The sequence below is a fragment of the Dermacentor albipictus genome, chromosome 1 (assembly GCF_038994185.2).
Source record: "Dermacentor albipictus isolate Rhodes 1998 colony chromosome 1, USDA_Dalb.pri_finalv2, whole genome shotgun sequence".
NCBI classification, from domain to species: domain Eukaryota; kingdom Metazoa; phylum Arthropoda; class Arachnida; order Ixodida; family Ixodidae; genus Dermacentor; species Dermacentor albipictus.
The window spans coordinates 77,339,796-77,364,437 of record NC_091821.1 but is presented as its reverse complement, the minus strand read 5'-3'; the positions used below and the strand labels follow the sequence as shown (position 1 = coordinate 77,364,437).

The 24,642-nt window shown below is 46.0% G+C and overlaps 1 protein-coding gene across 2 annotated transcripts in view; it reads left to right on the top strand.

The window, feature by feature from the left end:
* LOC135917641 (cyclic AMP-dependent transcription factor ATF-6 alpha-like) overlaps positions 1-24,642 on the top strand; it is a 119,352-nt gene that overhangs the window by 76,968 nt on the left and 17,742 nt on the right. For both annotated transcript variants that reach the window (XM_065451214.1, XM_065451215.2), the window contains exons 9-12: positions 1,842-2,129; positions 11,486-11,656; positions 12,092-12,212; positions 17,693-17,777. In XM_065451214.1, the coding sequence (XP_065307286.1) occupies positions 1,842-2,129; positions 11,486-11,656; positions 12,092-12,212; positions 17,693-17,777 (665 nt within the window). The remainder of the gene's footprint in view (positions 1-1,841; positions 2,130-11,485; positions 11,657-12,091; positions 12,213-17,692; positions 17,778-24,642) is intronic.

The window sequence follows — 24,642 nt, the reverse complement described above, 5'->3', positions numbered from 1 at the left end:
GATATACACCATGTCATCGGGGTGGATAGTGCTGTTACAGGTGCCCTTTCGCTCTACCCAGTGAATGTGCAGTGTCCTCAGGCAGAGCCAGACCTTTTGTGCCCTTGAATCTTTGCCTCAATATTTATAACTTGCTGCACAGCCTGTCGCATCCGGGGATTCGAGCCACTCAGCGGTTGTGCACAGCGACGTTTGTGTGGCCAGGAATAACAAACAGGATGTCCTACACTGGGCACGAGAGTGCCTCGCATGCCAGCACTCCAAAGTACAGCGCCATACTGTGACCCCCTTGGGATCCTTCCCTGTGCCGGATGCTCAACTTGCCCATGTGCATGTGGATATTGTGGGACCATTGCTTGCTTGTCAGTTGCTATGATCGTTTTATGCGGTGGCCGGAGGCCGTCCCAATTTCAGACATGACTGCTGATACAGTTGTCCATGCTTTCATCTACAACTGGGTAGCCCGGTTCGGAGTACCACTAAGAGTGACTACGGATTGCAGAATGCAATTTGAGTCTGTCCTATTTGCAAACATCACACGGCTCCTGGGACCTTCCCACATCAGAATAACTGCCTACTATCTCGCAGTCAACGGTATGGTGGAAAAGTTCTCTAGGCAGCTGAAGACTAGCCTGAAGGCAACTGCGAGTCACAGTTGGGTGGAGGCACTGACTTTTGTTCTGTTGGGAATTAGGACAGCTATGTAAGCATACAAGGGGTGCTGCTCGGCAGAACTGGTATACGGAAGAACACTTCGCCTTCCAGGGGAATTTGTTGCTGACAGTAAGGACGCAAACATCCAGGCAAGCACAGGCTACGCCACATAATGAGCAAGCTGCACGCTCTCCCTCCGTGTCTGCCAGCAGCACAGCTTGTTCCTGTGCACCGTGATCTCTCTTGCTCGCACATGTTTGGGAGGCACGAAGCCGTACACCGTCCACTCTGGCCCCCGTGTGATGGGCCGTTCAAGGTGTTGAAACATGGAAACAAGCACATTACGATCGACAGAGGTGGCCTTCACAACGTGGTTTTGCTGGACCGTGGAAAACTACCGCATGTGGACTGCGACAGTGAAGTACTTGCATCACCTCCAGCTCTATCACCACAAAGACTCCCAGCAGACCAGGTAGGACAGGCCCAAAAGGTTGTCAAAAGGTACACGCGGAGTGGATGGTGTATAAGACCTCTGTTGCAGATGAACTTATGAACCACATCGTGTCATACGAGTGCGCCATTGTTCGCACACTTAGTAGGGGGGCAGTATTGTGGAGATACAAAACACTGCCTTGGGGGTAGTGCCAAGAGCACATGTTATCTTCTGGAGGATCACAGCTAATAAAAGATTAGTTGTTGTTTAGGACGCATGATGCTCACTCACCTTGCTCTGCCTGGATGTGCGTTCCAACATGCTTATGGTTTTCGATTGTTTGCATCTCGTGCACTATACCACATCAAGGTGTGATGCTTGCGGCATTAGTGCATATGCACTGCAGCGTGTTCTTTATCCACTCCATCAGCATTTGCTTTGTGCAGCACTTGCTATTTGCAAGATTCACAGGTTTGTGAAGGTGAGCTAAAAAAAAAAAAAAGAGGCCACCTCAAAGAGGGGTAGCTTACCGGGCATGGCGTGTCTTGGCAAGGCATGGCAAGCTGTTCCTTTCTTTTTTTCCTTTTTCATTTACTTCATTTTTGTAAATTGTACTTTTCAATCTAAGAAACAGTCAATTTCTCTTATGCTTCCCTTGGCTTCATATGGTTGTCGCTAAAAAAGTTTAGCCTTTCAATTCATCTGATTCTTCTTGCTTATAACATTTATGGTTATTTGTGCCTTGCTATTGCAGTGGCCTGTTTCGCAGCTCAGTGCGAAGCGGTAGTGATCCGCCAGTGCTTCCAGCAGCCCAGAACACACGGTGGGGGCGCCACCTTCTCTGGTCTCAGTCTGACCTGCCTGTCGAGAGCACCAACTTTGTCCCAGAGCTGCAGCCACCAATGTCCGATACTGGGGAGCTTCCTGCGAGCAATGGTGGTGACCAGTCGGCAGAATTTTTGGGTGCCCTGGATGCTCACAGCACTGCACACAATGGGTCCTTCAAGTGTCCATCCTCCATCAACCAGACTGAGTCCCTCAGGTGATTTTTCTAGAGCAGCCACATAACACGATGTGGGAGAAGTCTTCCTTACTTTTGAAGGAGGTGTAGCTGAATTTCCTATGATGTCATTCTAATAGTGCAGCTTTAGCACAATTTTTCTATGGTTTTTTGAAGTTTCCGCTGCTAAAAAGATATTCCATAACTGGAGACATAGGCATAAACAATTTACAAAAGCAGCTTGTAGGATCCCATTTATATTAGTGCACCTTCTCGAATGTAATTATTAGGGGTGTGCAAATATTTGAAACTTCGAATACAAATTGAATAGTCTTTGCTATTCGGTTCGTATTCGATTAGAGAATTCACTGTTAGAAGTTGCCAAATTCTCATTCCATTCAACTACTTTAAGGGACAGCAGGAGTTGTTGCGGCCTACGGGAAGAAAAAAGTTAATGCAAATGGAAACTCTTAATTCTGAATAATTCTGCTACAAGAAAGCAGCAGTTGTTGCTCAGATGAACCTGTTTCAGATAACACACGGACACCACTCCTGCACTATAGTTTCAGTGGTTAAACATGCACCTTGTCTTAGGCAACCTACGAATTTGCTATCTTGATTTACACAAAGCAAGTTATTTGGCTAATCTCACAAAGTTTAGATTCCTTAGAACCATGCAAGGTAATGTAGTTTTGCACGTAGCTTGTGGGGATCTCGCACATGCCCTTAGAAGAAGGAGACGACAACACAGTAGTGTAGACAATCACAAGGCATTCATTACACCTTTCATACACTAATGCCTGCTAGCCAAATTAGTATAGTCAGAACATGCCAATGGGCGTGCGACAAATTGGGGAAGTCCGACTCACCGTGACTGCATAGCGAGTGAATGTGTTCGCTCCCATGTTTGGCATCAAAGCCTAATCGTTCATGTGTACGGTCATGTGAATGCAGGCGCGTTCGAATCATGTTCATCCACTCTAGCATCCTGCTCCTAAGCCTGTCCCGGAATGGCCCCGCAAAGCAGGTTGGCGCATGCGTTTCTCCCCGACCCCAAGCCAAAGAGAAGAGCCCACTTCCTGTCGTGCCAAAGTAACCCCACCGTTAGGTGGCGTTAGCAGCACAACTCTCGCGCCATCTCTCGTAATATGCTGCAACCATACCGACTGCTGCTGGCAGTTAGCCACGAGGAGAGGCCGAATTACAGGAGACGCGAGAGCCATATGGGGAAAACATCAGGGGACACGTGAGAGTCGAGCATCCCCATAAGCTCCTTCAACGAGCACGCTACTATGTGCATCTGGTGGGATGTTGTTCCTTTATTTTATTACTGTCTTTTTCATGGTGCACCAGATACAATTACATTTTTGTTGTTGTTTTTCATTTACAAGCATTTCAGCTGACCTGACATTCATTTGTCAATGGAATTAGATGTGTCAAATAGCGTAATTAAGTCTTCTCTTGCTAGAATTTATGGAATTTCTATATTGCACTCTTTGAAAGAAACATTTGGTATTTGATTCAATATTTGGAAGTTGTCTTCTGTAAATATTTGTATTTTATTCAATTAAAAGATTTTGCTCTTAAAGCACCTCTAGTAATTACATGAGGTGCATGGTAATAAAAGGCAGAAGTCCAAAACATGGACACAAAAAGAACGAGGACACTCAGCTTGCCCAACAATTCGCTCAGCTTTCTTTCGTCTGAGTAATTACATAATCTTGTCAGTAAAATTGTGGCGGAAGCAATTAGGGGCATGTGAATATTCGAAACCTTCAAATTGCGAATCGAATAGTATCCTATTTGATACCGTCTTCAAATCGAATAATCGCTATTCGTAAATGCGAATATCTTTCTAATATGTTTTTAATGTTTCAAAACTTCAACTGCGCCCAAATAAAAATAAAATTGGAGCAAAAGTGCGGTAACTTTTCATCCCCCTGGGCATAGTATTGACATACTGCGAATATTTTTTTATTACTTTTCAAATACCTTAAAGTGTCAGCTGTGCCCAAATAAACAAAATTTAAAACAAAGATATAAAACATAATCTTGTGTAGTGGAGCAAGCTACGTCACTTGAGCAGCCATAATTTACAGGCTGTACAGTGATCATTCGCACTCTCCGAAGAGCCTTGTTCAGGCAAAGTATCTATTGTTTGCTTCTAATGTTCCATTTGTGCTTTTGTTAAACAGTGCTTCATATAACGTACTATGTTATGACAGAAACTTGCCAACATTATGGGATGTGAACATCATTTTATATTAATTGTGATAACGGCTATTCATTATTCAAAAGCTATTAGAAAAGTATTCTATGTTCTATTCGATTTGCGTCTGGCACTATACGATTCGTATTCAATTTGTATTCGATTTGGTTTCAAAAATCGCTATTCGCACACCAAAAGTGTTCCTCATGTTCCTCATCTCATGATGAATGTTGATGTTAAATGTAATTAGCATTAATGCAATGTAGTGATGCACCGTATTGCCACTGGTAAAATTCGTCATGTATGTTGCGTGTACTGTAGCTGGGCTCCTCTCTCGCACTTTCCGCTAGAGATGCTGCACCATCTAGTGGCAGCAGCGCAAAGGGCAGCATGGACTCCGATATAAATCTTGCACTGGTGCGTGCAAACACGTGAGAAGCGTTTCACGTATGAGGTGTGTGTGTGTGTGTCAGCCCCAGGCTCCTTTCTCGTGATTCCCTCCAGACGCAAGATTATTGCAATATTTTTTTAGAACAGTCACAGTAATCACAGTGTATACGTGCAGTAAAAGCTCATTAATTCGAACCGCAAGGGGAAGCCGCTTCAATTCAAATTAACAAAAGTTTGAACTAACGAAAGTGAAGAACAACAGTACACTGCGATTTGGAAGCAGTAGGGCATGTCAGAAATTTAATGCTTGAAAAAGTCCGTGATCGTAGTCTGCCTTTCTTTCTTAAAGGCGACAGCTAGCACTTTTAACGCGACAGCGTTAAGGAGCTCGTGTCGCAGAAAAGCCGGTGTCGTCGGCGTCGGCGTCGTCGGCGTTGGCCGTGAGCGATAAATCCCAGCAGGCACTTCGTGAATAAAAAGCAACTTGCAACATGGGCTGGGTGGGAATCGAACCAGGGTCTCCGGAGTGTGAGACGGAGACTCTACCACTCAGCCACGAGTTGGATGCTTCAAAGCGGTACAAAAGCGTCTCTAGTGAATGCGGTGTTGCCTTAGAAACGAGCTGTTTCTAAGGCTCAGGCGTGCGTCGCTTGCTCAGGCGCACATTTCGTTGCCGCGCCGAACGCGGCGCTGCTCGACGCTCACCGCGTCCGATGCGGGGCGCGTAGTCGCTGCGCCGTAGCCCACTGTCTTACACCCCTTGGCGGGTGGACGGGAACGCTGTCGCGTTCCACTCTTGAAGGCGAAGCTTAAGCGTCCTCCAATTTTTTGCTCTAACGTGTGCATGTGGCGGAAGGCCTCCTCTTTGCCTTCTTCAAAACTGAAGAAGAGACGGGCAGCATTCAATTCAGCCATGACCTCCGCAGCGGAGGGCCCGCACTGGCGCTTCGTCTTTTTTCTCCTCCTCATCACTGGCAGCGGTGATGGCGTGTGCCGCGGGCACACGCAATCTTCAAGTCGAAGCTCTGGGTCCGACTGTGCCACACCACCGATGTCCACTGAAACGAACGTTGGCCAAGGCTTAACGCCATCACAAAGAATCGCGACGGCCGGTGCCTCCTAAGCTGAAAACAGACGTGCACAACTGATGAAGACTGCTGACAAAGACGCTCAACATTTGAAGGTGGCGAAGGCCCCGATTCGTCAGTTCTTGATTGCAAGCAGAGCTGCAATGCACTTGATACGCTGTGTTTTGGTGCTTGCCGCGCCATCTGCCGCACAACATTAGCAGCTACACAAGATTTGCAAAGCCTCCGAGATTCGCAATGGGCAAGAAGTCTTGGAGGTCACGTAGAATGGAGAAGAGGCAGCCGCCGCGGCCTTCTGGCCGACCCCGCGCTGGTTAGATTTTTCCCTATTTTGCCTTCTTTCCATTCCAGAGGCGACGCAGCATTGTCTGTAGGCAGTAGGCGCGTTTCTCTGGCCGTGTGCCAGGTGCCAAGCCGCTGGCATGGTGGCGCGTAGTTCGAATTATCCGTGGCAGAACCTTCTCTCGTTCGAATTAATGGGCTTTTTTATACATAGACTTCTGTGGAGCTTGGCCGGATCAAATTGTACAGTTCGAATTATCCATAAATTCGAATGATTGAAGTTTGAATTAACGAGTTTTCACTGTACTAGAATTTGCGGTCACACGCAAAAGTAGCAGTTTGACCTGAAGAGCAAAGCATTGAATGGGATAGCGAGGTTTTGCATAGTGCTTAAGCTCCTTGGACGGTGTTCTAACAATGTGAGCCAGCGACATTTTGGCATGACACAGCACATGAAGCAACTGCTGTGCAGCAGAAGCATTTTGCAGCCGAACATACTGTGCAACTCTGGAGACCTGGGGCTCTGGAGCAGGCTCCACGTTTGCACCAGTGCTAGTGGCCATAACAAATGTACGCTATCCAAAATAAGGCTGAAATAGCATGTCCCCAGCCACTCAGGATAAGTGGTCCAAGTTGTGCGTGCACTGGACAGAGGGATTCAAGGGGGTACAAAAGTGACAAGGTTGAGCAATGTCTCACAACTAAAAAAAATTTAAAAAGCTGCAAGAAGGATCCTTAATAAATTGAATAATCGATATAGAATCTGGTTATTAACAAACAGAACCTTGTTCATGAAACAGAAGCAGCCAGCAGCTGGTGCATTTTTTTTTTGTCCGTGCTGATATGAATATGCCCCTACAGTTGTTCACAGAAGCATTCCACATCTTCGTAGAAAAAGCAAAATACACCACCCATCCATCAGTTTTAGTTCCTAAAGAATTCCATTCCTAAAGGAACACTAAAGGCAAGTATTATATCAATTTGGACTGTTAAAATACCATTCTAGAAACCCTGCAGTGTATGTTTCGTGCAAAGAAAATGTTGATTTTAAGAGAAAATCGCATCTGAGGGGTTCGCATTCTTCTAGCACAGTTCCAATTACCGGCCTCGAGTGAGGTATGAATTAAGTTGTGTACGCCATCACTGCCCCTTAATGCCATCAGTGAGCAAATGGCACCCAACAGCCGACACTGCTGTTGTTTGCGTAAAACACTACGGTATGACCAGAAACCTAGCGAAAACACAGTCGACAGCATCCTGAGACATCGACAAGGATGGAGCACTTTCTGCTGCTTGCAGAAATTTTGCTTGTCGCCTGAAAGTCCGCACGGGCCCATTAACGCTTGAGTGCTTAACAACTTAACAGCATGGCAGCAACCAATATGCCCCCTTAAGTCTGCATTCCCACTTGCTACCTGCTCTCCTCCAGCACAACAAGAAATACATGCTAAAATGAGCCTTCGCCTAGTCTCATCTCACACTGATACAAAGTACCGTATTTATTCTAATCTTAGGGTCGGCTTAGATTCGAAGACTTTAAAAAATGCACCAGTTTGTAATTGAATATTATAAATATGGTGCATAGCTAGTGCCATCTAAAAATGTCAGTATCTCAGCGGCTATTAGCCGCACCATTAGCCAAATTAAGTACACAAGCGACGTCGCTATTTTGACCTGTGTCATATCGGCGTGCGGCATCTCTGTGCATGTGGCATGGCCCATAGCCTGATGTTATTGTAATGGCACCAAACAGGCGATGCCACTATAGTGCCGCTTTGAAACGAAAAGTTGTGCTAGCCGCAGAGGCATTATCAAACATTCGAGATGGGCAGGACTTTGGCATCGATGAGAAAAACGTCCGTCGTTGGAGGGGCATCAGGGGACGCTTTTTGCGTGTGCCGCAACGAGGAGATGACAGCGATAAGGAAAATAAGTGCGCACTAGCAGAGAGGAGCTGTTTACCGAGATTGCGCCGTGTTTCGATGCATGCGAGCCATGCCGCATTGTCTGTGCTTGCAGACACAAGCTTGCGCGCGTCTGCAAGCACGCAATGTGGTCTGGGCTAGCAGCAATGATAACGTGAGCTCAGCATGTTCATATTAAATAAATGCTGTTTTCATTTTGTGAACGCTGTCCTCACTTTCTTTGTTCGGCCTACATTCGAGGCGAGTTTTAAACATTTTTTTCTGCCTTTGGACTTTAGGGGGTCGGCTTATAATCGGGGCCGGCCTAGATTCGAGCAAATATGGTATCAGAGATTGTGTGCACAATTTCGGAGGCCATGGAGTCATAAAAGTGTTTAGATTTCTAGCTACCAGATGGCGCCACAACATTTACCGCTGGTGACATGGAATGAATTTTCACTGGCAATAACAGCATATTAAAACTACATCTAGTACAGTCGAATCCACTTGTAGCAATACTGGTTTTAACAATATATCGCATATAACAATGAGCAGCCCATACACCGTCAACTCAACAACAAAATCCTTGGGGAACAAAATGCAAGCCGCTTCGCCATGCCTGCCTTTGTGCCGCGCTTCCCACAGCCTTGCCGACTTGTTGGATAAGCAAAATGAATGCTTTCTTTGCATATTTTCTCCACTGGAGATGATGAATCTTGTATATACTGTAACTAATGCATCACAAAAGTTCATTTAAGTTTGTTAGAAGCAAGTTTGGTTATATCGAATTACCTGATATATCAAACAATTTTTGTTGCATATGCCTTTTCATTATAAATGGGTTGAAATGTACCCAAATGCAGTAGACTGTTTAAAACAAACTTGAAGGGACCATGAAAATTTGTTTGTCTTATCAGAAGTTCACCTCATCAGAAGAATAATTGGCATATGACCAAGTGCATCCAAATATCTTGCTTCAAACTTGTAAATGAGGTAGACTTAAAAAGGGGGAAAATGACATAAAAAGCATTTATTTAGCTGAACTTTACAGAAAACTGTTTTCAAATGATACTCTTGCTTGGTTTCATCCAGTCCGTGATGGATGTTTGGTGCTTCTTTGCAAATCGGCGAGCAGCCACAAACGATGCCACATCACCTAATGACCTTAAAAGTCCTGTGCCTTCATGCTGCTGGAAAAAGTTCGCTAGGGAGTTAAAGCAGGCATCTGCCGCATCGTAGGTCATCAGTGCAGGCTCCGAACTGGCGAAAGTACAAAGGAGCATGCTGAGCGCGCGGCAGTGCCATGCAGCCTAGAGGAAAGTCTAGGTGACGTTGAGGCGAAGTGCGGAAGGAGAAACGAGGTGAAGTGTCGTGGATGAAGAAGGTAGGCAGAGGTGCGCTGGGTTGACCTCCTCTGGCAATTACTACAGGTTTTGCTGGAGATACGAACATACCGGGTTCATCTCGTAATAACATTGTTCTCGCATGGCATACGCTATGTGTGCGAGTGAAAGCGTGTGACGGTGAGCCGACGATGGCGGCTCAATCTCGCGTGCGCAAAGAAGGAAGGGGGGGGGGGGGAGCGCACCGTCTTCCGTCGCGCCCATGGCGCCGGGGAAGGAAGGGGTGTTGTACTTCGGCCACACGCGGGCTTTATCTTGAATGCGATCTGATTTGGGCCGATGGCTCGTAGCTTTGCGTGTACTGTGTTCTCACTGCTCAGCTTGTGTTGAAGCGATAGACAGCATAAAGGTCACTTCGCTCGCTGCTGGTGCTGCGATTTGTCACGCCAGCGTTTTGACAGCGAGCGTCCGCATTCGTCGGGCGTGATGCGTTCATATTGCCTGTCCATGCTGACACCATGCTTGTTAATTTAGTTAGTAAGCGAACGTTTACAAGGGGACTCGAGCAGCTCTACTCTACTCCAGCAATTCTACTCCAGCAGCTGCTGTGTAGGGCACGGCCACGCGAACCCATCTTGAATACAATCTGCAATGCGGACAGTTTAGGTACACTGAGGGCCAATAGTTTCATATGTGCTATAGTGTCCATAAGCTTGCGCATCACCCGCGTTCACAAATTGAAACGACACTGTCTCTTTCTTCTTTTTTTTCGTTCTCTTGTTTTCGCCTCTTTCCATGGGCGGTGTGCGCCACAGGCCTCCAGAAAAGTGTCGTGATGCGCGCGCCCCTGGATGCGGCACATCGAGGCACCCTAGCCTTCATGATCAGTAGCAATGGTGGTCACTCCGAATGTTCGTCTTGACAGAAGAGCATGTATGAGGCGGTTTGTCTTAAGCGGATTTTTTGGCATTGAGTCTACGGAAAACCAAACAAATGTTCCCATGTTGTTTGCGATGTGCAAGAATTCAGCTTAACCGAGTTCATCTTAACGAGAGTTCACTGTACAGTGAAACCTCATTAAACCGTTATTGGCCGGACCTTGGAAAAAGTGCGAACTAAACGGTAGTACTGCTTAACTGAAATAATGCGAGTTCGCCCACTTACCTGTCAAAAATGGAACACGGAGAGAGTGCGATCGAAGAGCAAAAACATGCAGTATTTGTTCACTTCGCGCGACAAAAGTATGTTATTTTCGTGTGATGCCACAACGGCCTAGCACCGACGACATCGGCCTCAAGCTGTGAGCCAGCTTTTCCGCCAGCCCCCTCATCTCGGCAAACATCCACATGAGGCTGACGTAACGTACAGCATCTGCCACTGTTGGACCTGAATCGCCTGTGCTGTCGCTTCCCGTATCGTCCTTATCACTGTTGTTAGGCGACACCTCACCAATAACAGAGGCAACGATGGCAAAAAGTCTAACCTCATACTAGACATTTTTTTCATTGTCGCAACAGCACTGTTGAACAACTTCACTTCTCCTCTGCATTCCAAAGGCCACACAACCCTAGCCAATGGTAGGTTCCTCTCACGTGCCAGCTCCAACTTCTTCATGCCACGTTCGATAGCACAAACAATGTCCAATTTTTCTTCTATGCTGAGCACCCGGTTTTTGTCCGAGCTTCGGCATGACGCAAGTCCTAACTTGCATGACATCACAACACAGGCCACAACACTTACTGGCACGTTGCCAATGTGATATTGATGTGGCTTCACCCTTCCAAGCATCCTCTGCATTTGCGTTCTGATCTCTGAGGCTCGTTGTTCTGCCGGGCAGACCTACTGCCATGATTGCAATGACAGTGTACCGCCATGATTGCACAATGAAAAGTGGAAACACTACGTGTTAACCGATAGGTACGCAATAAGCTGGTACTGTTTATGCAGAAACAAAACGCATTATGATCAATGGCCACCGAGTCGGGGATTTGACTTTTCTACTTTTAAAACAAAACTACTGTTAAGCGGGTACTGTTTAATGAGGTTTTACTTTATTTCTGCATGCCAGAAGCTCTTGCACTCGTCAGTCCCAAAGTTCATGGCGTACAGATGGCAACTTCCCGCTTGGTGTCTTTAGTTAGTGGCACTGATGAAAGCAATGCTTGTGGGCTGCACATTCCAGACTGCAGAGCCAGCTGCGTGGCTGGGCTAACCATGTGGAGCACATGAACCTACGACTGACAGAGCAACGCAAGAAGCCCTCTCTACCACAGCAGCCACTGGTCCGAAAGCCTCGCCTGCAGACCTGGATTAGTACTCGGTATGGTGGCAGTGGAGTCTACGCTGAGAAGTGGTACGCTGTGCCTCTCACTTTCCACCACGGAACTCAGTAGGCTACCACAATTTGGCATCATGAAACTGTTGAATCACTGTAAAGCTTAAAAAGTTCCTTTTTTGAGCTGAAGCAGGTGAACGCTGTAAGAATTGTTATAACCACTTGAGCTTTTGGTACTTTTGGTACAATATAGAGCAGTGATTATTAACCTTTCATGTTTTCTAAATTGGTATTGCACAGTGCTAAAATTGATATTCGATATCACACATTGATATCACACAGTGCAAAAATCGAAACTTGTTCACATTCTGTCTGGCATAACTTGATTGGGCATTGGAAGTACATAGCAGCTGAATGCATACATCTGCCTAACTTAACCCTGTGAAGCATTTCGTCATCCAGCATTAACTTGTTAATCTGAATTAACTTAAAATTTACTATTTGCTTTGGCAGGGAGGCCAACAGAGGTGAAGACTACTTCCAGCTTTACCAGGCATTGCGGAGAAGTTATGAAGAACTCTACGAGGCAATCCAGAGGAAAGATGACACATTCTACTTCGTCTCATTCTCTGGGGTAAAGTGACATTTCTGTGTATCATCAACTTGTCCTTCTATCATGTGCTATTGTATGTAGTTCCTTCGCGATGTCACCAGTACTCCACCTGGTCTCTTTGCTTACCACTGTGCAACTTGCTATGTGCTGTTGTGGAGCAAAAAAGAATTAAGAAAGAATTAACTCCCTTGTGGAAAGGGCATGAGTGAAAAATAGACAAAAAAAATTATGCAGGTACAATGCACATGTTGGAATCTATGGAAGCAAAGCTTTTGTGGAGCAGTGAATGAAATGCTTTGAATTTGCCCATTTCATTCCTTCGCCTTTGGCGTAACGAAAACAGGCGTGCATATGTGCTCTCGTGTACCCATGCTACACAAGGTGGCAAATTTTATTATAGGCTTGTGTTTCCTCATTTCTTATTTATTGTAAATGTACCGACCACTTCTTGGCCAGTCCCCTGTTATGGTTATCTGCCATAGCATGGAAATCATAATCACTATCAACACATGCCAATCATCTCAAAGGGCTAGTTGGCATTTGCACTATATGTACAGTCACATGCAATATCACTTGCAACACCGTTGTTCATGGGTAAAGGGGCTCCAAGGCGGCGTGGTGGCTCTGACACGCGCAATAGCGGTTTAATAAATACCACTAATTGAAGGCGTGTTTAGGTCTGGAACTTACCCTGTGCCTGCCCAGCCGTACAGTCTTGGAGCCCCTTCGACCACTGGCACCGGTGTTGCAGGTCATATTGCATGTGACTGTACCTCTCGCTTCATAGGCAATCCCCCCCATTGTGGGCACATTCCATTATACTGCCTGCTTCCTGGACAATGTCTCACTGTAGGTATGTGCCATTGTATGGAAATCATGGTCATTATAATCAACATGCAGACATGCTTCTTGGCCAATCCCCCATTGTGGATATGCCATAGTACGGAAATTGTAATCTTAAGTGAGTGCAAATCTACTCATTGAGAACTCAACCAGTGACCGATGACTGACCCAGGCGAAACCATGGAATGGTAGCAAAAGAAATGTCGGTTTAGAACAAAGGAGAGATCTGCACAACTTTAGCAGCTACACATCATAGACAGCAACCATAAACAGCTGCCAGGATTGTTGAATTTCTTTCACCTCATGCACTGTGGCTCAGCAGAGTGAGGGGTGAGATGTGGGGTTGCGATCGGAGATTGTTGTTTGGCGCATTCGTTCAGTTACTGGCACATGCGATTGGCCTACTCTGCGCTGACATCGCCAGCCGCGTAGCGCGGCCACGTTTTTGGTTACGTCAAAATGAGGACACGCTCCTGTCAATCATCTTGCCACCGAGCTTGTTGTCTGCTAGGCGTCAAACGCGACGGGAGTTGGGAAGTCTGGAGCGATCATCGCTCGTTATGAAACCGGCTTCGCATGGCATGTCTGGTGGATTGGATAGGATCCAAATGGTGGCTTCGGCAGCTGAATAGCACATTCGGATCCAATCCATAGTTTAATTTGAGAAAAATGACGCTTGCGTTGGGAACTTAGGTGGTTGCGCTGGCGTTGCTTGAGGAGGAAGGAGAGCGGGTGGTGGTGGTGCGAAATGCATTTGAAGAAATGGCAGAACATGAATTCTGGCGTCGCTTACGTTTCTCAAAACAAATAGTGCGTTGGTTGTACAGCAAAATCGACCCCATCATCGGTGCCAGCAAGCCACTGGAATGTTGTTGCTGCCTCTTGAAAAGTGCATCACTGTTCCAGTTGTTTCTTTTTCTTTTTTCTCCTCGCTGTGTGCGACACCACCTAGGGACGCCGCAGAGAAACTAACAGTTATAAATTGTAGTAGTCACACTTACTACTATTTGAAAACATGTTTAAGCTTAAGAAGAAAATAATACATTTTTTAGATAGATTTAATTCATTGGAAGACGAGAAACATTTAGTTTTGTAATATACTGTTTGCAAGCAGACGGCAGACGAGGGAAGTAAACTTCCGGGGAGTTCACCGCTTGCCGATTGGCTGCTCTCTCCGCCCCGTTCTCAGAAATTTTGCATACTGCCACTTTGTGACGTTTCAGCAACCGAACAGTGCGCATATCGAACAAAGATCTCCGATCGCGCCCCTGCACTGCGTTTCTTGTGTTCTGTAAAGAAGGCAAGGACCTTGCATTAAGTCCTTGCTAGGCATACACACAATCAGTACCAAGTATGACTAAGACAGGTATTCTCTGTAAAGCACAAGTGTGCTGCAATAATAAGGCTTGGGAAGCGCATTAAACCATTTGGACAGAAAACATCAGGAGTGACTTGTGAAGATGTTTTTTTCCGTCTGTACTATACAAGCATCAGCATCTGCTTTATTTAGTGAAGGTCCACAAGTGCTTGTAGTGCGCTCTTTTCTTTAGCTTGACATCTATACTTCAAACACAGATTATCCCGAACTTCTTGGGCGTCGCTTGGAATGGCCCAATTTGTTATGCTTTTCATCTCGAAATTAGTACTTATGGCCCAGCAGAAAATAAGTTCATTCAATGTTTTTACTTCATGTAGTAGCCCTTGTAATCAAATTCTGTGAATAAGTACTTAGAGTGCACACAAAATTTTGTATGAGTTTCACAATATATCACATAATTCACAACACCAATTGTGTAGGCTAAAAAGTTCTGAATACATTATACCACAACATGAGTCTCATTGCGGAATTGCCTATGAAACTTGAAAACAGTAGAGCATCATACCTGTACCAGTGGAGCAATGCCGCGAACAAGTGCTTGCACCTTTCGGAGGCCCGCTACACACAAGCACTTCCCTTTTTTTAACCTCCGGCTCGCTTGAAAGGCTCTTTGTCTTTAAAAAAAAAAAAGATCAGATGCAGCCCTCTGAGCAAGTTGGCACACACTGTGCAACAATTACCGTGGTTTCATCGCTAAAATCTTTGAGACCAATCAAAATAAGGTAACCGACAGCAAGGACCCTTTCAGCTTCGACGAAACACCTTGATTCAACACCACAAACGAAAAACACATGAGCGCAGCATCAAACGAAAGAGCCACCGAGAACCTAGATGTCTCAGCTATCTTTGTTCCTTTGGACATTGTTGCCAGCACAAGTAACAAGCAACATTTCCAGTAATACTATTACTGTATTACTATATTTTTAGATAAATAAATGAAAAATATATATGTCTGCAATCTCAAAAGGACAGAAGGAACATTTCATTTTGCACTGCCATTCTACACATGGCAATTGCGCAAAACTGTGTCTGCTGCACATGGCCTTTGAAATAGCAGCGGTGTACTGTGTAGGGCAGTCTACCGCGACTGCCACGGAGTGACACTACAAGCTCTCTCACCATCAACACACTCAGTTTTTTGGGATTGCTTTGCCACCCTGGCTACTCCCCTGTCTAGCTTGCAGCATGCTTATGAAGGTGAAATGAGGGAGAAAGCTGCTCATTAGTGAGATGACTACATCCAACTCCACTTATGCTTGAAGCAATGAAAAATTTTTGTAATAGGAGATTCGTGAGGTGACATACTTTAATAGTGAGGTCCTTCTGTGATTAGTTAGAAAAGTGTTTCACTGTCCCTTTAAGAGGTTGCTTTACCAGCCACCGGCACAGCAATAGCATCACATTCAGCCTTGTTTTTATCACTGCTTAACGCTGACTGAGTGGTGACTGTTTCCTCTCATGTTTAGGAGTATATATTTGATTGTCTTCATTGCTGTTGCTGAGGCAGCTGTCATCACTTTTATCTTTTGATAGAAGGCACATGCAAAACCCTTTCTTCTTGTAAAAGAACTCGGCATCCATTCCCTGCTTGAAAACAAGGCATTTTCCAGGTCACTGGACATCACATTGCTACAGACATTGAATGCCGCAAATACTGAATGTCATGAATTCGGCACATAGCATAATGGTAAAGTTTGCGAGCATCTTATTGATTGCAGCTCCAAACAATGTTTGCCAGCCGCACGCTATTGCGCCTGGATGGTGCCACATGTACGTGGCAGCAACTGTTTGTGGCGAATATGCGATAACCGGTGCTTGAGCCAAAAAACATATTGCTAAGGCATTGGCTGCATTTATTCGGTATGTCACACATTTGCAACAACCGGCGTTAAAGTTTCTTCCCTTTTCTCGGGATGACATGTTTAGATCATATAAAAGGCAACGGTAAAAAAAAAAAAGAGGGAGAGAGAGAAAGTTTTTAAGAAGTACACCACAATTCACCACATGGCCAAGCAGAGCTCTTGATGTCAGCCATGCAGCTAGTAACAGGCACTGTCTTAGAACATCAGCAGCGAAGGCAAGCACATATATGGCGCAAGTCAGACTAGTTGTGTCATAATAGGGGAGATATAATTCAGCTTTCATAATGCGGACCGGGAGACGTCAAATGATGTTGCCAATTGATGTTTCTTACACACGTGGCTCTCTGTGTTCCTTAGGCACTCAGTTCCAATCTCCCATGGGAAAAAAGTGAACAATTTGCTTGCGTTGCAGGGATAAGGAGAAGGAATTTTTGTGTGTTTTGGAAACTGGTATGAGATCAAATGTCAGTAGCTCCAAACCTTTTGTTGTGAACAGAGACCTAACAGAACAAATTAATGATTACCAAATTTTTTAATTAGTGGATAACTTGAAGAGATGACCCATTTCCTGATGTCTGATTTTTTTTTTTTTCTGGTTTAGAAAGAAATTTCAACTTTATCTTTATTGCTCTAACTTTAGTATTTTTTGGCAGTTTTTGTTTCCCGTAACATACTATTTGTAAGCAACTGTAAGGCTGACTTTACTGGAAACTTGGGCCAAAACTCCATTATTGAAATTTTATGACTTAACAGTCGTGCAGCCATATGAGTAGGGAAGTATAACCAAGGCAAGTGAGGCCTCTATTGTTAGTGGGATGGTGAGAGAGGCATAATATTGAAGTTTATTGCTTTATATGAAGATGCCATAGTAGTACTTAACCACCAGGAATGCCTCTGTACATGAGAACGACACATGCACCAGCACAAGGAGCTTCAGTGATGTGCACATGAGACATGAGACTGTGGTAGCCATGCTGAGCACTGCTCACCAAAAATGACAATTTTATGTGAACAAAATACTATGGGCAAGCAGAATTTACTTTGAGGGTCTAGGTTATTGATATTTCATGCTACGAGAGAAATTGATTTTTTTAGTTCCTCTCACAGCATTATTCTGATTAGTGCACAGTATGTCTTGCATGTGTCTTGGTGCATTAATCAGCTAGTTCACAAAGTCAATCAGTGGGCAGTGTTTCTCCCTTTCGGATGATGTTTCTCATATCCATTCCATTGCCAAGACAAACACTGTAGGGATAGACATGGTGGGCCCCCTACCTTTCTGTGATGTTTGTTGAAACCTACAGTTATTTTCAATGTTAAATTTTTTCTTTGCTATGTGATCATCTTTCACTGCTCACTCATACATGCCGTGTCATCATAAGGCCATGTCTCAAGTCCTCTAACTTTTTGTACTTCAGGACTATCTTCTCCTATCAGCAAATTCTGAAAATAGGACCAGAATGCCAAGAATGTCACTTGTCATGCCTGCAGGAACATTCAATGGTGAGTCTCTTCACGTCATGATGCTTTGTTACTGTGTGCTACCTCCCATAATTTAATTTACAATGCATAAGAAAAAATAGTTATGTATTGATATACAGCAATTCTGATTTTTGATGGAGTACAGGTTTATACAGTAGAATCTCAATTAATGCATGTATAGTGCAGTCCACTGTTAAAGAGAGAGAAAGAGAGAGAGAGAAAACTTTATTAAATTTCCGCTGTTAAAGGGCACACATGAATGCAGAGCATGCACGAATTTTTCCCTTTAACAAATGTATAATCTTCCAGCTTGGTGGCTCTGGCACCTTTCTGCACACCTATGCAGTCCACTGAGATAGCTTCAACCTGCACTTTTAGTCGGAGATCAGAAATGTTAGAGCCGCACATTAGAGTGTTTTCTTTAGTGGACTATACTGCACTTCCATAAAGTATAGTTATAGTAAAATGTAGTTGTGACCTAACTGGGTCATTACTGACCCTAATATCTTACTTGACTGCTGTGGGAACTCGTGCCCAATCAGCTGATGCACCAAACAGCAACACTGACATCGCTGCCTAGGAAGAGGCTGAAGTAGAGTGCAGGACTGGCTGGGACAGGTAGTTGTGGCCTTAGACCTGGGACTTCACCACTTCACACCATTTAAACCATAGCAGCCCATCATATACTGTGGGGTCTGAGGTGGGATTCTCACACCGTGCTCTTGGTGCTCTTGGGACAAAGGAATGACAACACAGTAGTGCAAACAATCACAAGGGCATTTATTGCACCTTTCATACATCAATGCCTGCTAGCCGAGTTGCTATCCACAAAACATGCCGATGGGCGCGCGACAAATCTAGAAGTCCGACTCACCGCGTCCTCGCGAGCGAATATGTTCACTCCATGCTGGATCCCAACCCCTGGTCGTTCGCGTGTATAGTCACGCGAATCATGGCGCGTTCGAAGGCGGCCACGCGAGGCGGTCTCGCAGAAGCATCGGTCGCCGCGCGTGCGGAATGTCCGCGCTGTTTGCCGACCCGCCGGGAAAGAGGGTCGCTGCACGCACGGCACGTCCGTGCGGCTTCCTGTCTCGAACCCCCGAGCGAGCGCCTTGTCTCTTCCGCACCCAAGTAACCGCACAGCGGCGCTACGCTCGCGCCATCTCTCGCACCACGCTTGTACCACTCCAACGCCGCGGCCCACGCGGCGACGCCGCACGGAGCCGGGGCTATGCGGGAAAACAAGCAATCAGGGGAGGCGCGAGGGTCGCGCATCCCCACATCCCCCCAACCTTAAATCACTTCTTATTCCGGCGAAACATGTCACACGGTCTAACATTAACCCGTGCTTCGCGAACAAGATAGTACATGCAACAGTGGCCACGCTGAGAAAATGTCCACACACTGTCCATAACATGCGAGCCGACATTGTCCCTGGGTGCACCGCTGGCGTCCGCCGGTCACAGCAGCAGCTTTGCAGGCTCGACGGCACGATGCCAGGCCAGGACTCCGCAAACGACGACGCAGTAGTCGGTACGAGCAAGCGTCGCTCGAGCCGACGCGCCCTGCTGGGAAGAGCCGCCGTAGCTGTCGGTGACCGCCGGCTCTTTTGTCTGTAGCCGAGGGTTGTGAGCTGGATACAGGAGGCCGCCGAAGTCGCCGCACCGAACTGGCCACAGCATCACCATCGCCCGGGGTGGCTCGATTGTAGTCCGGGGCAGCAGCGCAGATGATGTGCAGGTGACGGCAAACCAGGGGTGACTCCAATCCCACTGCGTAAACTCAACACACTCGGCAAACACTAAAGCAGTGCAAGGGAGAGGGATTCTGTATGCGCATCGCCCACGTGGTATGATGTTCAACTCGGCTAGCAAAAGATCGGGCAGCTACTCAGATGCTAAGTTCACGTGAACGAAGCTCGCTTCCTTGAGTCGAACGAGTAGTTTCAATTCGTGCGAGGCTAACCAGAATGAGGTAAGCAAAGTGCAACACCTCAACGCCACGGTCCACCAGGTTGTGTCCATCCACGTGCGACAGGCAGCTTCGTAAAGCCTTAGGCCTAAAGCGTCGCTACTCTGACAACAACCGGCATCCAAAAACAACACCCAAAATGAGTGCAAAACAGGCAGCCACGAGGAGACGTCAGCTCTGTGAGGTGGTCCTACTCCGCTTGGTGCACACAGCATCCGAGTTGACGGCGCCCACCGTCCCAGACGGTGCCGGAGCGCCCGGTGCCAGGCCGCAATACCAGTCAGCCCGTAGTGGCACCCATGGCCCGCGGCCACCCGGCTCCCAGAGCCGCGACTTCATCTGAGTCAAAGAGGTAGAAGAAGCTATTTACATAGGAAATTCGAACCACCCACGAGGCTTCCGTACTCACTCGCTTCAGGCTTGCCACTGCTCCACGGGCGCTCAGCCTCGCTCTCCCAGGATGCAGACCACGTGGCTCTCGTACCAACGAATGCCATTAAAAAAAAAACACTTGCGAAAAGGCTTAGCATGTTGACATGTTCAAACACACTACAGCCACCGTCACCTCGCTCAAGAAAGCACACCGCCGACGCTAGCGATCAAAATTCACGCTAGGCCTACGCTTCGGTTCGAACAAAGGTCTCGAACGAAGCAAAACTGTTAAAACTATCGTCCGATGCCCCAAGAGCCCCACGTTGGGCAGCCAGATGTGGGGTCTGATGTGGGATTCTCACACCGTGCTTTTGGGACAAAGGAACGACAACACAGTAGTGCAAACAATCACAAGGGCATTTATTGCACCTTTCATACATCAATGCCTGCTAGCCGAGTTGCTATCCACAAAACATGCCGATGGGCGCGCGACAAATCTAGAAGTCCGACTCACCGCGTCCTCGCGAGCGAATATGTTCGCTCCTTGCTGGATCCCAACGCCTGGTCGTTCGCGTGTATAGTCACGCGAATCATGGCGCGTTCGAAGGCGGCCACGCGAGGCGGTCTCGCAGAAGCATCGGTCGCCGCGCGTGCGGAATGTCCGCGCTGTTTGCCGACCCGCCGGGAAAGAGGGTCGCTGCACGCGCGGCACGTCCGTGCGGCTTCCTGTCTCGAACCCCCGAGCGAGCGCCTTGTCTCTCCCGCACCCAAGTAACCGCGCAGCGGCGCTACGCTCGCGCCATCTCTCGCACCACGCTTGTACCACTCCAACGCCGCGGCCCACGCGGCGACGCCGCACGGAGACGGGGCTATGCGGGAAAACAAGCTATCAGGGGAGGCGCAAGGGTCGCGCATCCCCACAATACATGCATACTAATGTGCTTATTGCTTCTTCTTTCTCTGTCCTGTTGTCCTCTGATGCCGTTTCATTTCCTTGAACATGCTCAAATTTACCCAGTTAGTGCTTCTAATCTATTGCAATGCGTACAATGTTCACCTTTCATTGTTTACAAGTCTACACCACATTTGTTGATGTACTGAGCTGAAGAACACCTTTCGCACCATTTGAAAGTGTACTCAGTGTGAAGACAGGCTAATTAAGTCATTCCAGAGCAAGTTCCAGTGAGTGCAGCAATGCTTATTCACAAAATTCATCAATGTCGCAGAGGTTTCTTGCACCCTTTGATTGTTGGCAGCATAATGTTCTTCACAGTACGTATATATACATGGAAGGAGCGTGGCAGAGAGGAAAAAAGACACCAGAAACTCAACTCGTTTGGACCTGTGCATCGCATTGAATGTGCACAATGCCCTTTGGAGCTTCCTGGCCGTTGATCGCCACATTAGCCTCTCGACAGCTGTAATTATCCGTCACCCCCCGCAAAACCACTGCAGAAATTGCAGCGCTTACCTTTCTACTATACCCAAGTCCAGAGGGACGCTAGATAGAATGGTAGAGAGCAGAGAGAGGGGGCAGAGAATGGGTAGAACCAACAACCTCTAGTCTAGAGGGTGTTGGAATAACAGCCAATAACAGCCTTGCCACTCTTCGCTCGCAGTTCCCATGCAAGGGGAGGGGGGGTGGTTGTGAGAAGGCAAGGAAACACTACTATTATAGACACGACAGTGGTTGCGGGGAAACTGGATAAACTTAAGTTCTAGGAACGGTGACATGACAGCGCCCTCTTTCCCCTTCGGACCGCCACAAGCCCTCGCCTTGCTTTCACATTCAAGCTTTCCCTTTCATCCATGACGCTCTTTCGGAGCCCACCTCCTGAAACTTTCTGTTCTGTGGGAAAAGAGGGGGGGTCGACCCCCCCCCCTTTGGCTACGCCAATGGGGAGGTTCTGCTCTATTTGATCATTCACAGTTTCTCAACATGTTTCTCAAGAGGCAGGCATTCTGGAGCAGTATTCCCAGTCAATCACTTTTGGGGATACAAGGAACAGCGTCCCTGGCACAGTGCCAAGATATCGTGACTAGAACTGCTAGAAGTGCTATCGCCCATAGACAATGACACTTCTGCTGCCGAGTCGCATGAAATCTCATGAAAGTGATCGTATTTCCAATAAAAAACACTTGGTTCCGTTCAACCTAATTTCCAACAGAATTCAACCTTTTCTCCTGTTTGAAGCAACTCTGGAGCTCATCAAGCTTTATGCTTGCTCAGTGCTTCCTGCAAAGTTGTCTTTACCTCGTGCACAGTGATAAATCTCCTTCATTTATTGAACTTTCTTCTTTAAAATGAAAAAAATCTTAAGAAACTCTGTCCTATGAGTAGGGTGCATGTGTAATGTCGGCCCATCCCTAAGAGGCTAGCTAATTACCACGTCATAGCCATAGCAGTTAGAGCTACGGCACTGTCATGATAGAGGAACTAGCCACGGACATTCCACACGTTTACACATTTCCTGTGCACATTGTTTCTTAATCGCTTTTAATAATTCCAAATAAAATTGGTGATTGACAGTTTGTTCAGGCAGAGCAAAGCCTGCCACACAATTCCACAAAAACCAAGAAAGAAAAAAGAAAAGAAAACAAGGATCATAGTCTTCCCACAAGTGCACTTTTTGAATTTTTTCAGTCTGGATGAAGTAGACATCTTCAACTGTCTTGAAACTTACTTGGTGTCGGAGTCATACCCATGACACCAGCTTATGTCACCCATGACAGTCTTCAAAAGAAGGCCTTGGTCACTTACGGCGAGATTTTTGATATCGTGGCACAAAATCAGACAAGTATATTCTTTGTCTTGTTTTTCTCAGATCAACGTATCTCATGTCCAATTCCACTCTCAATATCCACTTACACGAGCTCCAGCTTATGCCAGCAGTTTCTGAAATCTTGTTCATTGTGTGAAGACACTTGTCAGTTTTTTGTCGAGTGTTTCCAATAATCTGGTAGGCACGACTGGTTGAAGGTGCAGAAGCATGATGGACTTTAGCACTCATTTCTCCTCTCGGAGCCAACCAAGCCACTCAAAATCTCTTATAGAGCTCAGTACCTCCTCTATAAATGTTGTTTGAGCTATTTCAAGTGTTTCTTTGGTAATTTTTTCAAGGAGGAATCAAAATCCCTAGCAGAGTCTCTGTTCAGTACGAACAGACGTTATATTTCACAAGAGTATCACGACAACAGTTGGAATAACTGTCACCACAAACCTATAGCACATTTTATGGTGATCTCGACTTGGCTACTGGCTTGTGAAGTGTCCACCTATACCCATCTAGTGGGAGAACTTGACAATACAATTACGAAGAGTTCTGTGGAGCCATATCAGTATATATATTGGGGGGGGAATCCCATTGTACTGTACATTAACTCGTTCCTTAGCGGGCCTAATGAAATCGATCAATTTGGTAAACGGTTTTTTGGCATGTTGTTGAATTGTGCCATTAAAATTTTGCCATGAGGGACACCATGAAATAACGGCTGCACTTTAACTATTGGTCAAATTTGACAAGTTTTGGCATATTGATGAGTCTGGAAAAATCAAACTTCGACAGTAGGTATCATCGAAACTAGCCTCGCAGTTCTCCTAGCACTTCCCCAATCAAACAGAAAATTTGCACTTTGGTCTATTTTGCAACATAATTTTTAAATGGCAGCTATGGTGAAGACACAGCTTGATTCAGGTTGTCTAATTTTCCAATTCAACATTTATGCTGTTTTAACGATGTCTCAAATATCAGTACATCCTCAGGAGTGCGTGTTGTTTTGATGATTGACTAACATAAAGTGAACCTTTATTTTTCCCCGGTGTGGGTGACCTTTATGCATTAGCGCTTCGACAACATACGTAAAACTTATTACAGGCAATGCTTCCCGTTGTGTGAAGTTTTCACTACACAAGAGAGCACAGTCAATTTCAGACGAACCTTCGGCAGAAGTTTGACTAGCAATCTGATCTCTTACCACCTGCGCAAATGTTATTATTCATTACTGCACAATACTGTGCAACACTGTACATTACTGTACAGTACTCCTCAAGTACTCTACAAACCACGTGAAGGCCCCAGCGCTAGTTCAAGGTGCACAACTAGGTCAGCTTGCTCGCACAGAAAAGCTGATTGAAAATAATCAAGTATGAGGAAGCTTGTCAATGCTCCTCAACCTGACAACCATTGGTTCAAGATTGGTTCCAAATTTTATGTTTATTTGGGCGCAGTTGACATTCTCAAATATTCGAAAAGTATTAGAAAAATATTCGCATTTACAAATAGTGACTATTCACTTTGAATACCAAATCGAATAGGACACTATTCAATTTGTTATTCAAAAGTTTCAGATATCCCTAATCAGGATACAATGTTATGTATTATGGCATACGTTGCAACTACTAATATGCCTTGAAATAAAGCAATAAAAGCACATGAACACCAAAAATGAGCACATTTCTAGTGATAAGAAAAGAGGTAACAAAACCATGTTACCATGCCTATTCAAATCATTCACCGGTGAACGATGCTTTAGATTGCCAATT